The sequence below is a fragment of the Talaromyces atroroseus genome (assembly GCF_001907595.1).
Source record: "Talaromyces atroroseus strain IBT 11181 chromosome Unknown scaffold_0, whole genome shotgun sequence".
Taxonomy (NCBI): Eukaryota; Fungi; Ascomycota; class Eurotiomycetes; order Eurotiales; family Trichocomaceae; genus Talaromyces; species Talaromyces atroroseus.
Window position 1 is genome coordinate 460,342 of NW_017971432.1, and position 13,721 is coordinate 474,062.

Below are 13,721 nucleotides of genomic sequence, written 5' to 3' on the forward strand. Positions count from 1 at the left end.
CTTGCCGATGCCAAGGGTATCGGGATTATAGGCAAGTTGATCGACGGAGCATGCTTTCAACGCAATCTCAGTGAGGGCTTTCTTGGGCGTCTGAATAAGTCTTTCATATGTTCTCCACGTCCAAATTTAACCTGGCCTCTAGCAAGCTGATGGCCCAACAATGGGAGGCCAGTATCCTGGAATAGATAGCGAACGATAACGTGAGAGTAGTCCTGCACAGAATGTCCATGTCAGTGAGACTAGACTTGAAAATTGAGAGAGATTCTTTTCTCTCAAGAACAGGATTGGGCGTGTATCGTCAGACAATGACCTACCTGTTCAGAAAGTTGGATGCTGGAATAAGTGGACATGCTGGTCAACAACCGACTCGAGTCAACTTGATCTCACTTTGACCACAATAAGATCACTGCGCGACAAGCCAGGGGGACGAAGAGAAAATAAGGCTTATCTCACACGTGTTGTGTGCCCCCCAGATCGCCGTTGTTGCCGCATACATATTACCAAGTCACCTGGCCGGCACGTGACGTTTGAGTAAGCGACCACCTAAGCAACTGCCTTCCTGGTCGGTCCCCTGAAGGCAAGCTCCTTCCGCATCAACAAACGCACCTCACCTCACCTCGCCTCTCCTCAATTCTCTCATTTGTTTCATTTCCTCTTCTTCTACACTAGCACAGGAGGCTGTTTTCCTGCTTCTTGATTCTGTTTTACTTTTGCCTTCAGGTTTTCTCTCGATTGATTGATCTCGCGGCGTTTGGTGGATGAGGTCGTGTTGCGGCCTAATAACATAAACATGGCTCCTCTTCCCATCAAGTTTACGGAGCTACTACAGGTATTTTCGCTTGTTCTCATGCATAAAACCTTTTAGTTTGATTTGTATTCTTGAGACTGACTTCGAGTTCATCAGTTAACCAACGCAGAGATCGAGGTATGAAGGGCTTCCGCACGTTCAGTCTACTTCCGTTCTTCCCGGGGAAGCTTTGCGAGCACTACAATGTCCCATTCCATCATCCCATTTCCACTCATTTTCTCTATGAACTTATACTGACTCATGCATGGATGTCAAGCCATCCTCGATTGGGTTCAATTCATGTGTAAGTACCAATAGTAACGCAAATCGGAGATGACGTATGCTGAATAGTCGCCTTTTTTTTACAGACTCTCGAATCCGATCACTACATCTGCGTGCGACAAAAAACCAACGATACCGATAAGCCTCAGGTTATTATCATCAATCTCAAAAATAACAATGAGATTATCAAGCGCCCTATCAATGCAGACAGTGCAATCATGCACTGGTCTCGCAACGTGATAGCATTAAAGGCACAATCGAGAACCATTCAAATTTTCGACCTCGAGGCAAAACAGAAACTCAAATCTGCCTTGATGAGCGAGGACGTCGTTTACTGGAAATGGTTCAGTAGTACGAGCCTTGGCCTGGTAACAGACACGTCTGTCTGGCACTGGGACGTCTTTGACCCGAACCAACCCAATCCAGTGAAACAATTCGACAGGCTTCCGAACTTGAATGTAAGCTGCATCTTCTTTATGTCACTCACTTGTGAATACTCACCCGTTGGAAATAGGGTTGCCAAATCATCAATTACCGGGTGAATGGTGACGGAAAATGGAGCGTCGTTGTGGGAATCAGCCAGCAACAAGGACGCGTTGTTGGATCCATGCAGCTTTACTCTCGCGAACGCGGCATTTCACAGTCAATTGAAGGCCATGCCGCAGCTTTTGCTTCGATCAAGGCGGAGGGCTCTCCTGTGGAGCACAAGCTCTTCACCTTCGCAGTGCGAACACAAACAGGTGCTAAACTGCAAATCGCAGAAATTGACCACCAGGAACCAAATCCACGCTTTCAAAAGAAGGCTGTTGAGGTATTCTTCCCTGCTGAAGCCACTAATGATTTTCCCGTCGCCATGCAAGTCTCTAGCAAGTACGACATTGTTTACCTTGTTACCAAATATGGTTTCATTCATTTGTATGACCTGGAAACTGGCACATGCATCTTCATGAACCGAATCTCAAGTGAAACCATCTTCACGACAGCTGCCGACTCCGATTCAACGGGTCTTGTGGGTGTGAACCGCAAGGGACAAGTATTGTCTGTCAGTCTGGATGAGAATACTGTCATTCCATATTTAATGGAGAACCCAGCCATGTCAGGTCTTGCTGTCAAGCTTGCATCTAAGGCCGGTCTGCCCGGTGCTGATCACCTGTACCAACAGCAATTCGACAACTTGCTGGCTCAAGGCAACTACACGGAGGCAGCCAAGATTGCTGCTAACTCTCCTCGCGGCTTCCTACGTACCCCGGAAACGATCAATCGCTTCAAGAGTGCTCCTCAGGGTGGTCAACAAATGTCCGTTATCCTTCAGTACTTTGGTATGCTCCTTGACAAGGGAAGTCTCAATCGACATGAGAGCTTAGAGCTCGTAAGACCCGTTCTACAGCAAAATCGAAAGCATTTATTAGAGAAATGGATGCGCGAGGAGAAGCTGGAGGCTTCAGAAGAGCTTGGAGACCTTGTGCGCCCACATGATATGAGCTTGGCGTTGCAAATTTACTTGCAGGCCAATGTCCCACACAAGGTAGTCGCAGGATTTGCTGAAACCGGCCAGTTCGATAAAATTCTACCATACTCCAAGCAAGCCGGCTACCAGCCTGACTTCACTCAATTACTACAACACATTGTTCGTATGAACCCTGAAAAGGGTGCCGAATTTGCTGCACAGCTCGCCAACGAAGAAACCGGTGCCCTCGTCGACCTTGACCGTGTTGTGGATGTTTTCCTTTCTCAAAACATGATCCAGCAGGCAACTTCATTTTTGTTGGATGCGTTGAAAGACAACAAACCAGAACAGGGGCACCTCCAAACTCGCTTGCTTGAAATGAACCTCATCAACGCCCCTCAGGTTGCAGATGCCATTCTTGGAAACGAAATGTTTACTCATTATGACAAGGCTAGAATTTCACAACTTTGTGAGAATGCAGGGCTCATTCAGCGTGCTCTTGAGAACACGGATGACCCGGCCGCTATCAAGCGCAACCTCGTTCGCACAGATAAGCTTAACCCAGAGTGGCTGATCAAATACTTCGGTCATCTCTCCCAAGAGCAGGCTCTTGAATGTCTAGATGAGATGCTTCAATCCAACATTCGCCAGAACCTGCAGGCTGTTGTACAAATCGCAACCAAGTTTTCCGATCTCCTAGGCTCAAATCGCCTAATTGAGCTTTTCGAGAAGTACCGCACTGCCGAAGGTCTCTATTACTACTTGGGAAGCATTGTCAATTTGAGCGAAGATTCGGAGGTGCATTTCAAGTATATTGAAGCTGCTACCGCCATGGGCCAATTGACTGAAGTCGAGCGCATCTGCCGTGAGAGCAATTACTACAACCCAGAGAAGGTGAAGAACTTCTTGAAGGAGGCAAACCTCACAGAGCAACTTCCATTGATTATTGTCTGTGACCGATTCAACTTCATCCATGACTTGGTCCTGTACCTCTACCGCAACCAGCAGTACAAGTCGATTGAAGTCTATGTCCAGCGAGTTAACCCTTCTCGTTCCCCCGCTGTTATTGGCGGCCTCTTGGATGTTGACTGTGACGAAGGAATCATCAAGAACTTGCTTTCTACAGTGGATCCTTCTCAGATCCCTATCGATGAACTTGTTCAGGAGGTGGAGTCTAGGAATCGCCTTAAACTCTTGCTGCCTTTCTTGGAAAGCACACTAGCGACCGGAAACCAACAGCAGGCAGTGTACAATGCGTTAGCCAAGATTTACATTGACAGCAACAACAACCCAGAAAAGTTCCTTAAGGAGAACGATATGTACGACACATTGACTGTCGGTAAATACTGCGAGAAACGAGATCCCAATTTGGCATACATTGCTTATAGCAAGGGACAAAATGACCTCGAGCTCATCAACATCACCAACGAAAACGCGATGTATCGTGCTCAGGCCCGTTACCTTTTGGAGCGGGCAGATAGCGAAATCTGGGCTTTCGTCCTCAACGATAATAACATTCACCGTCGCTCTGTCGTTGACCAGGTCACTGCTACTGCTGTCCCTGAATCCTCAGAGCCAGACAAAGTGTCCGTGGCTGTCAAGGCATTCCTCGATGCTGATCTGCCTGCTGAGCTTATTGAGCTACTTGAAAAGATTATTCTTGAGCCTTCACCTTTCAGCGACAACGGTAGCCTGCAGAATCTTCTTATGTTGACCGCCGCCAAGGCTGACAAGAGCCGCTTGATTGACTATATCCACAAACTTAACGAGTTTAATGCTGATGATATTGCCCAAATGTGTATTTCCGTCGGCCTATACGAAGAAGCCTTCGAGATCTACAAGAAAGTCAGTAATCATGCTGCTGCTACCGACGTTTTGGTCGAAAACATCGTCAGCATCGACCGAGCTCAGGAGTACGCTGAACGTGTTGAGCTTCCAGAAGTTTGGAGCAAAGTCGCAAAGGCTCAATTGGACGGTCTTCGGGTCACTGACTCTATCGAATCTTATATCCGCGCCAATGATCCCTCCAACTACAACGAGGTCATTGAAACTGCTACCCATGCTGGTAAAGACGAAGACCTTGTCAAATATCTGAGAATGGCCCGAAAGACATTGCGTGAGCCGGCTATAGACACTGCCCTCGCATTCAGCTTCGCTCGTCTCGACCAGCTCCCTGAGCTTGAAGATTTCTTGCGTGCCACTAACGTTGCCAATATCGAGGCATCTGGTGACAAAGCGTACGAAGAGGGATTCCATGAGGCAGCCAAGATTTTCTATACAAGTATCTCGAACTGGGCCAAGTTGGCAACTACTCTCGTGCATCTGGAGGATTATCAAGCTGCGGTTGAGTGTGCTCGCAAGGCTAACAGCGTCAAGGTTTGGAAGCAAGTCAACGAGGCATGTGTTAACAAGAAGGAGTTTCGTCTTGCTCAAATTTGCGGTCTGAATCTTATTGTTCACGCTGAAGAACTCACGGATCTCGTCCGACAATATGAACGTAACGGATACTTTGATGAACTTATTTCCCTCCTCGAAGCCGGTCTTGGCTTGGAGCGCGCACATATGGGCATGTTCACAGAGTTGGGCATTGCTCTTTCCAAATATCATCCCGACCGTGTCATGGAACATCTTAAGCTGTTCTGGTCCCGTATCAACATTCCTAAAATGATTCGCGCTTCTGAAGAGGCCAATTTGTGGCCTGAATTGGTGTTCCTTTACTGTCACTACGATGAGTGGGATAATGCTGCGCTTGCTATGATGGAACGTGCAGCCGAAGCCTGGGAACATCATTCTTTCAAGGACATCATTGTCAAGGTCGCCAACCTGGAAATCTACTACCGTGCCCTCAACTTTTATCTCCAGGAACAGCCTCTGTTACTTACCGACCTTCTCCAGGTCTTGACTCCACGTATTGACGTCAGCCGTGTTGTTCGCATTTTCCAATCATCGGATAACATTCCTCTTATCAAGCCCTTCTTGCTCAATGTTCAGGGACAAAACAAGCGTGCTGTCAATGATGCCATCAACGACTTGCTCATTGAGGAAGAAGATTACAAGACCCTTCGCGATTCATCGGATAACTACGACAATTACGACCCTGTTGAATTAGCGCAGCGGTTAGAGAAACATGACTTGGTTTTCTTCCGTCAGATCGCTGCCAACATCTATCGTAAGAACAAGCGATGGGAGAAATCAATTGCTCTTTCAAAGCAAGACAAGCTCTTCAAAGATGCTATTGAGACCGCTGCGATTTCAGGAAAACCGGAGGTTGTGGAGGATTTGCTACGCTACGTAAGTCTTTTTTTCTTTATGCCTTTCTGTCAATTCATATGGCTAACCATCATTTTTTTTAGTTCGTCGAAATTGGTAGCCGTGAATGCTATGTCGGTATGCTATACGCGTGCTATGACATCATTCGCCCAGATGTCATCTTGGAGATTTCCTGGCGCCATGGCCTGAACGACTTCACGATGCCATATCTCATCAACATGATGGCTCAGCAGACAATCACCATCGAACAGCTCAAGAAGGACAACGAGGAACGCAAGTCGCGCGAGACGGTTCATCAAAAGGAGGAGAACAACACTCCTATCCTGGGATCACGATTGATGCTTACCCAGGGCCCAGCGTCGACACCTGGTCCTTCTCCCTTCCAACAAACCAATGGAATCACACCACAAGTGACTGGATACCGTGCATTTTAAAGAGCCAGTTGCGAGTGCTGAACATGTTTTTTTTTTTAACTTTCTTCATGTGTAATCAATCAATGACTTTGTAATCTAGCTAGCTATGGAATGATGCCGCGCAGTTTTTATGTCTTGAACTGGAGCCACAATAGAAGGTGTCCGTCTTATGATCTTTCAAAAAAAAAGCCTCGAAGGTTGTATGGCGGAGATGAGGGTTGGGCTTTTCTTCTTCGTTATTTCTCTATCTTACCTATCTCAACTTTGTGTCTTTACTCTTTCTGTAATGTGTTTTCATTACACATAATCGTTAGTTGATGTTACCTTTTTCACTTGAAACTGTAAATGTCCATTATAGATGTCTAGTCAATTTAGTGTGTACTATATGCTGCACAGGTATATGTAGCTTTGTCTTCTACAATCTATTCGCCTCTAACTCGAAAAGACCGGAGGCCGCATCTACCTTTATTGCTCTCATATTCGGCAGCAATATCTATCTCTCGGTAAGGCTGGACATCGTGGGGTATGCACATTTCGTCCAGGCTAACTCTCGGTCCGCCTGGTTTGAGGCAAAGCTAAAGAGTTGAAGGATCCTTTGGCAGTATGCACTGCTAGCTGTTGTGACTGTGTCTCAATAAATCGTGTTTCTGACTATCAAGTCAACTAGGCCGTTTGGTCGCTAATTAGCATCACTGACAGACCTTACACCCAGGCGGTCGCCGAGCTGGATGTATTTTTTGGAAATAATATTTCCAATACGAGATTTAAGGGTAGATGGATATCCATCAAACAAGTTCTTAGACTTAGGTAGCGATTTCATCACGAGTGATAAGATTCTAGGCCTTCTCACCCCTTAGCCAGGGGTCTTGCAAAAGCTCCTTGGCCGTTGCTCTCTTCTCAGGCATTCAAGTAAGAGCTCTTCGGATGAACTGGAGGAAGCCCGATTTATCCTCCAACCGAGTCTCGAGAGCTTCCATCGTCCGATCACTCGGGATAGGAGCGAGGCCCAACTAGTTTCCTGCAATCTCAGAATTCAACAAGGACACTATTCAAATGCTTCCTTGTTTGCTCTCTCAAGGTTGTATGCATACCTTTCTCATCCCAAAAATCAGCTTTTCTGCTCGGGTTTCTGGCGAGGAATTCAGGCGGAGGCGGTCCTAGTGCAGCTATCAGCTAGGCCAGATAAGCAGCATCATAAAGGTCGCCATCCTCGTCCCGCGCTGTAAAATGCCTTCTCGGCTCAAGGAGGTCCCAGGCCTTTCCGGAAGAATGCTGTTAGCCTTTGAATAGTAAGGGCCAGGTGCGCATAAGCTGCGAGAGATAGATAGTCCGCGAGGATGAGACTTGCTTGCGAGGCACTGGGGGCATTATTTCTTATTTCCTTTTCTTCAAGATTTTTCAACTGGCTATTATTGAAAATTCCCAGAAGCATGTTGCCAGGATGTATATCTGCGACATAACCGTGAGCAAAAAATGAATGAATTATTAAGCTAGAAGAGAATTGGGGGAAGCTACTCGTATGAACAACTTCTCCATGCGAATGAAGAAAATCTAGAGCTTGAAGAAACTCCGTAATAGCGCCTTCACGAAATCCTCGCCAACCATTCCCGCCTGAACACCAGCTTCATGTCGCGCAGGCTCATTTGCGCGGCTTCAAAGACTAGGATGACATGTTTGCCATCCGGACCAAGGATATCGAAGGAGTCTAACAACCTCCGGATGTTATTCCGTCCTTTATGTGCACTGTCTGCGATACGGCGGCCAATATGATGGTAATATGGAAAGTTCACGGTGAACCAAGGAGGTATGCACATACACCTTTAGCGCGACATACTGGTGATCCCTGCAACAATTAACCAAACATCTGCATGCAGAACATTTGCGCATATACACCTACCTTACCTACCTTAGATCCCGAGCCAGCCAAGTGGTCGATGAAGAACCAAAACTAAGCTTCGCAACGATCTGGTAGCGGGTTTGAAATATTTCACCCAGTTGAACAGGATAGAATCAATCAGCTCGGTAATCAGGTAACTCCTCTTCTTCAACTAGCTGATCACCAGCGATAGTTGTGAATCCGCTGGTGGGGAGTGACCGTGGCTCTTCTAAGGCTGATTTTCCATCTGGTGATAAGGTCAAGGATGATTTTAACGGCGTGATGCGCGCCCATAGCGAGGACGTCCGCACAGGAAACGCCTGTTGAATCATTTTCCTGGTGACAACTGTTTCTAAGCGGCCTTAGAGTTGCCAGTGTTCATCCTAGCAAAGTTCCCATAGTCAAAGATCATGCTCCTACAAAGACATGCTTCTATGCCCCAAGCCTTGAAGGGGTTCCGTATCATTGAACACGTCTGCGCGGTTCGAATGGTAGTAGCATTAGCAGAGGAACTTACTAGGCAAGGAGAGAAATGGAGCTAAAGATAGCCATTCCTTTTCCATCACGTGACCTCATATCCCCTATCTTGGCCATCATCACCAAGCGCCGAAATTCTTCCTAATCCGGTAATTTGAAGCCACAACAAAAATTTCCTAACTAGGACAGTCTCAGCATTTATATTTGCGATTTTTACAGAGTTCAGGCACCATAAACACAGAATTTAGTATTGAATTCGCAATAAATGAAAAATATTTCTTATCATAAACCGAATTCTTTTACCCACTCATCTTGTTCCAAAACCATATGACTTAATGATGGAACAAACGAGTACTCTGCTCAACAAAGGTAATACCAAGTTTCTCAGCCGTCTCAAAGACAGGGCCATCATTCTGACTTCCACTGGGGGCAGCGATATACTTGGCACCAGAACGTGCGGCTCTGAAAACGTTATCAATGAAGGGGAAGAACGCATCCGACGAAACCGCCACATTGGTCAATTGCTGCAACCAAGCTTCTCTTTCCTCGGCTGTGAAGGGGGCGGGCACCTGTCCCTCCTCGAAAACTCGCTCATACTCGGCCTTCTCGACCTCGTTGCGTGGCGGGACTTGTCCTGAGGTGAGCATGTCGATGGCATTGCTCTTATCGGCCCGCTTGACGCCTGCTTTCCACTTGATGTTGAGCGTGCGCGAGTGGAATCGCATCCACCAATTATCAGCCTTGTCGCCTGCAAGACGCGTGCAGTGGATACGGCTTTGTTGGCCGGCGCCGAGGCCGATGACTTGTCCGTTCAGCGCGTAGCAGACGGAGTTGGATTGAGTGTATTTAAGGGCGATGGTGGCCACGGTCAAGTCTCGCAGGGCAGATTCTGGCAGCGTCTTTGTATCCTTGGGTGTGATGATGGTGCTGAAAGTCTTGTTGGGGGAGACGGTGAAGTCGTTTCGGCCTTGCTCGAGTTGGACTCCGTACAAAGTGCGAGTCTCGATTGAGGGGGGCGTGTAGGTCTCATCAATCTGGAGAACGAGGTATTTGCCTCCTTTCTTCTTCTTGAGGATCTCAAGGGCCTGTGGCTCGTAGTCGGGAGCGATCACGCCGTCGGAGACTTCCCGTGAGATAATCTTTGCGGTTGGCACATCGACCTTGTCGCTGAGTGCAATGATGTCACCGAAACTTGACATGCGGTCAGCTCCGCGGGCACGAGCATAGGCTTGGGCAAGACCAGACGATTCAATGCCTGCAATGTCATCGACGAAATACACTTTGCGTTCCGTCTCGGTGAGTGGAACGCCAATAGCTGCACCGGCGGGGGAAACGTGCTTGAAGCTAGCTGCCGCTGGGAGACCCAAAGCTTGCTTCAACTCCTTCACAAGGGGCCAGGCGTTCAAGGAGTCAAGGAGGTTGACGTAACCCGGGGAACCACCGAGCACCTTGAACGGCAATTTGCCCTCAGGGACATACGCGGCCGCCGGCTTCTGGTGCGGGTTTGTTCCGTAGCGAAGAGACAAGTGCTGAACACCTTCACCGGCGTATTGCTTGCGGAAGTAGGCCGAGATAGCGGTGTCGTAGTCTGCAGTATGCTCAAAGGCCTTGAGAGCAAAGACTTTGCGAGTCTGCTCCGAGACCTCGCCGGCCTCGAGCTCCTTGAGGAATTCCGGGTAGTCAGTCGGGTCTGACAAGATGGTGACTCGCGCATGGTTCTTAGCGGCGGCACGAAGGAGGGTCACACCGCCAATATCAATTTCCTCAACGGCTTCTGAAATGGTCACGTTGGGCTTTGCGATTGTGTCCTTGAAGGGATACAGATTGCAGACGACGTAGTCGACCTTGTTGATCTTTTGCTCGGCAAGATCTTTCTCGTCGGACTCGATGTTGCGGGCAAGGATGCCACCGTGGACGGCGGGGTGGAGGGTCTTGACACGACCACCGAGCATTTCGGGGGCATTGGTGATGGCGGAGACGTCCCTATGAGGTGTTAGTGTTAGTTCAATTTCTTCCCTTCTTTTGAAAATTAAATAGACGCACTCAACAGCAAGTCCCGCTTCCCGGATCAATTTGGCTGTGCCCCCAGATGCGAGCAGACGAACATTGTGCTGCGAAAGGCCTTTGGCGAGGTCCAAAAGACCGGTTTTGTCGTAGACCGACAGAATTGCTAGTTATCACACTGTAAGTAGATATACTCGAGTGTTGTCATATAGCAGTGATCGTTGGCCAATGCCAGGTATACATAGGCACTTACCTGATTTTTGCTGCGCCATTATGTCTTCTTGGTTTCTTTATAAAAGCTGAATATAATTTTCAGGCCATCCCACTTTCAAATGATGCGAACATCGGCCCTCCCCCGCCCCATCCCCAAAGCGGCTTAACCCACAAAAAAACGCCCTCCCTGTTTTGATACGGTATTGAATTTTTCAATGATCCGAGAGAAATCTTGTAAGGGATTACTATTGTAATTTCATGACAATTGTGCTCTAGGGAATGTTTCCCATGTTAAATACCCCTCTTTGATAAACCCCAGGTACTCTTGTGTGATGTCGAAGGTGGCATCCCTCAATTGGAGTTTTGTGATAAGAACGTTGAGCGAGGGATTGGGTGCAGACGTGGAATTGAGCGAACAGGGCATATTTGTTATATGGGTATAACGAGTGCAGGAAAGCGAGGGAGATAAACTATACAACCTTTTGATAGACTAGGCATTTCAAAGAAGATTGTAACTCTTTCATGCTCTCCAAATTCTTGATATCCGAGGAAATCGTTGTGCACAGAGAATTAAGACCGTACTCCCAGCACCACGTGTATCTGTTATCACTTGGAGTGACTGAAAATTAAGCTGGACTTGGAACCCAGAAACTCCTAATTTCTATGCGAACCACAAGCCGTGATTATGATGTGTTTTGTTAGTACTTGAAAATCTATCAGATAAATATACTATATGCGCTAGTAACGTAATTTAGCATATTACTGTAATTTAGAAGCATACCCCGTCATATGACAGATTCCTCGATATGTTACGTCTTAGCTATTCATTCCACAATTTGCACCATAATTTACACGAGGAAGAAAACAACTAACTATAATACTGTTCAGAGTATACAATATGAACAAATTTCGAAGAATTTCAAATCAGATTGGAATTGTGTCTATAATAAGTGAAAATCAAGAGTAGTTCGTGACGGGCTTGGCAAATACTAACCTAATACAGTATAATTAGGTGAGTTTTCTAGGTAGTATGGGTGTGGATGATTCTGCGTATCACGTGATGCTAGTCCGCGGAGTATTTTAAAACAATTTTTCCCTTCAATTTCTTCTCTCTCCTTCTTTTCTTTTTCTCTTCTATGAACAACGCAAAAAACCAACGTTCCCTTTAAAAGCATTCTTGCGAGTATACCCGTTGTATAATGAGTATACTATGAAGTATAGAAATCGTCTATGGGAATGGAGAACAATATTTTATACAGTGTTGGTCTTGGGTGCAGTGTCTTCCAGATTCTTGTCTAAATGGGAGGGATTGCAATGATCGATTCTACAGTCTTTTCTTCTACGTGCTTACTAACTGAGTTACTAATTCTGGTATGGAACAAGAGAGCTCCTTGGTCTCAAAAGTTCTTCAGTGAGAAGTCATGCAATAACAAATTAATTGTCCCCTGATCAGTGTGGTATGCTGTACAGACCCAAAAATAATGATTATAATAAAACCACTTTTCTTGACCACAATGCAAAGAGATAGCCTAATACTCATTAAACGCCGTAAGAATAGATAAACACAAGCCGAAAGGGAAAAAAAATATTAAATGGTAATAAAACAAGTCAACAAAAGCAGAAACCCAAGTGCTCTTGTCCCATGTTGCCTCGCTGCAACGAAAATTCATTTCCTCTCCGAAAGTTGAATTAGAGTAAGTTGACGCCCTATATTGCCGAAGCAGACGCATGCGCTATAAAACACGCTTGCAAGCCAGACAGCAACTGCGCTGGCATCTTGTGTCAATCCGCCTTCAACGTCGTATTCAAGACGCCAGTTGCGCAGTCCCCAACCGGTAGATGAGGAGGATGGGATGACTTCGGGGTGGAGCGCCAGTGTGATGCTCATGCCTGTTAATGCAACGACAGTCGATAGCCAAAAGCCCGTCTTGGTTCGGTCGATGAGATACCATAGGAACGGATTCACGAGGGCGAGGGTGAGGGATTCCTGAGTGGTTGATTCCCATGGAACTCTCCTCTGATGGGGAGTTTAGTAAATAACGACCATAGAACTGGAAGGGAAAAGATATGAACATACCATAGCAAACCCAATGCCCACAAAAGCACCAATACTGCGAACTGCAAGTGTCCAGCGAGAGACCCGCGAACTATCATTCTGCTTCTTCTCAAGAACAGACGTGCTCACGCTGGCGGTGCCATTTCCCCCAAAATTATCGAGCCAAGGCAACACAAATGCAAAGCCCACCCCAGCAATTCCCCAACCGACCAAGTATCTGTAGGAGTTGTCGATGTACTCAAGCTTCACAGGCGTGATCCAGTTGTTTTCATGCAGATGAGCTATAATAGTCCCGTAGGCGACGCCGCATGCGAAAAGGAGAGAAATCTTCATCACGAGAGGAAAATAAAATGCACTTCCGGTTCGATGCATTTGCTTCCTCGTCGCCGCCGCCGCCGTGGTTGTCGACGTTCCGACATTCCCATTCGCAGGTCTCGCGCCTGCTGCAAGGCTTTGCTGTAGTTGAGCCACGAGAAGAGGATCATTGCGCTGATCAATCGGCGTGTGTAATTGAGTGTCCCAGGGACTGTCGTCTTGCCGAGTATCCTCAAACGCCGTGGGTTGAAAGATGCCTAGCAATGTCGACGAGGTCAGGTTCAGGAGCGACCCCGATCGCTTCGCTGCCAGGTCATTCTTTGCGTCCAGAAGATCGACTTCGATTCCGTCGTTGCCTTGCGGTTCGCCGGCAGGAGTCGAAGGTTGTGAGGAGTCGGCGGAGGGGAGCTCGAAGGGTCGCCTGGGCGTCGGGCGGAGGATTCGCGGGGAGTTGCTCATTGTGTATTCAACATAAAGTAAATAATATAGACTCGTTTGCAAGTCTCAGTATCGAATGCAGCAAGGAGTTCAGTCGTAGAAGTGAGAGAAGTGAGCGTAGAGGGAGGACGGGACAGAGCTTT

General features: G+C 47.2%; 3 protein-coding genes across 3 annotated transcripts; 1 reads left to right on the forward strand and 2 right to left on the reverse strand.

The window, feature by feature from the left end:
* Positions 1-790: 790 nt before the first annotated feature.
* Positions 791-6,220, forward strand: UA08_00168 (putative clathrin heavy chain; the record flags this gene model as incomplete). Its single annotated transcript, XM_020259944.1, has 6 exons — positions 791-829; positions 905-925; positions 1,065-1,091; positions 1,156-1,527; positions 1,584-5,807; positions 5,870-6,220. 6 exons carry the CDS (start codon positions 791-793, stop codon positions 6,218-6,220), a joined length of 5,034 nt encoding a protein of 1,677 aa, XP_020124177.1.
* Positions 6,221-8,884: 2,664 nt separating this feature from the next.
* On the reverse strand, positions 8,885-10,828 carry UA08_00169 (Bifunctional purine biosynthesis protein ADE17; the record flags this gene model as incomplete). The annotated part of the gene is made up of 3 exons (XM_020259945.1): positions 8,885-10,535; positions 10,596-10,722; positions 10,810-10,828. The coding sequence occupies 3 exons, from the start codon at positions 10,826-10,828 to the stop codon at positions 8,885-8,887; spliced, it is 1,797 nt and encodes a 598-aa protein (XP_020124178.1).
* Positions 10,829-12,435: 1,607 nt separating this feature from the next.
* On the reverse strand, positions 12,436-13,599 carry UA08_00170 (hypothetical protein; the record flags this gene model as incomplete). The annotated part of the gene is made up of 2 exons (XM_020259947.1): positions 12,436-12,786; positions 12,847-13,599. The coding sequence occupies 2 exons, from the start codon at positions 13,597-13,599 to the stop codon at positions 12,436-12,438; spliced, it is 1,104 nt and encodes a 367-aa protein (XP_020124762.1).
* Positions 13,600-13,721: the final 122 nt, after the last annotated feature.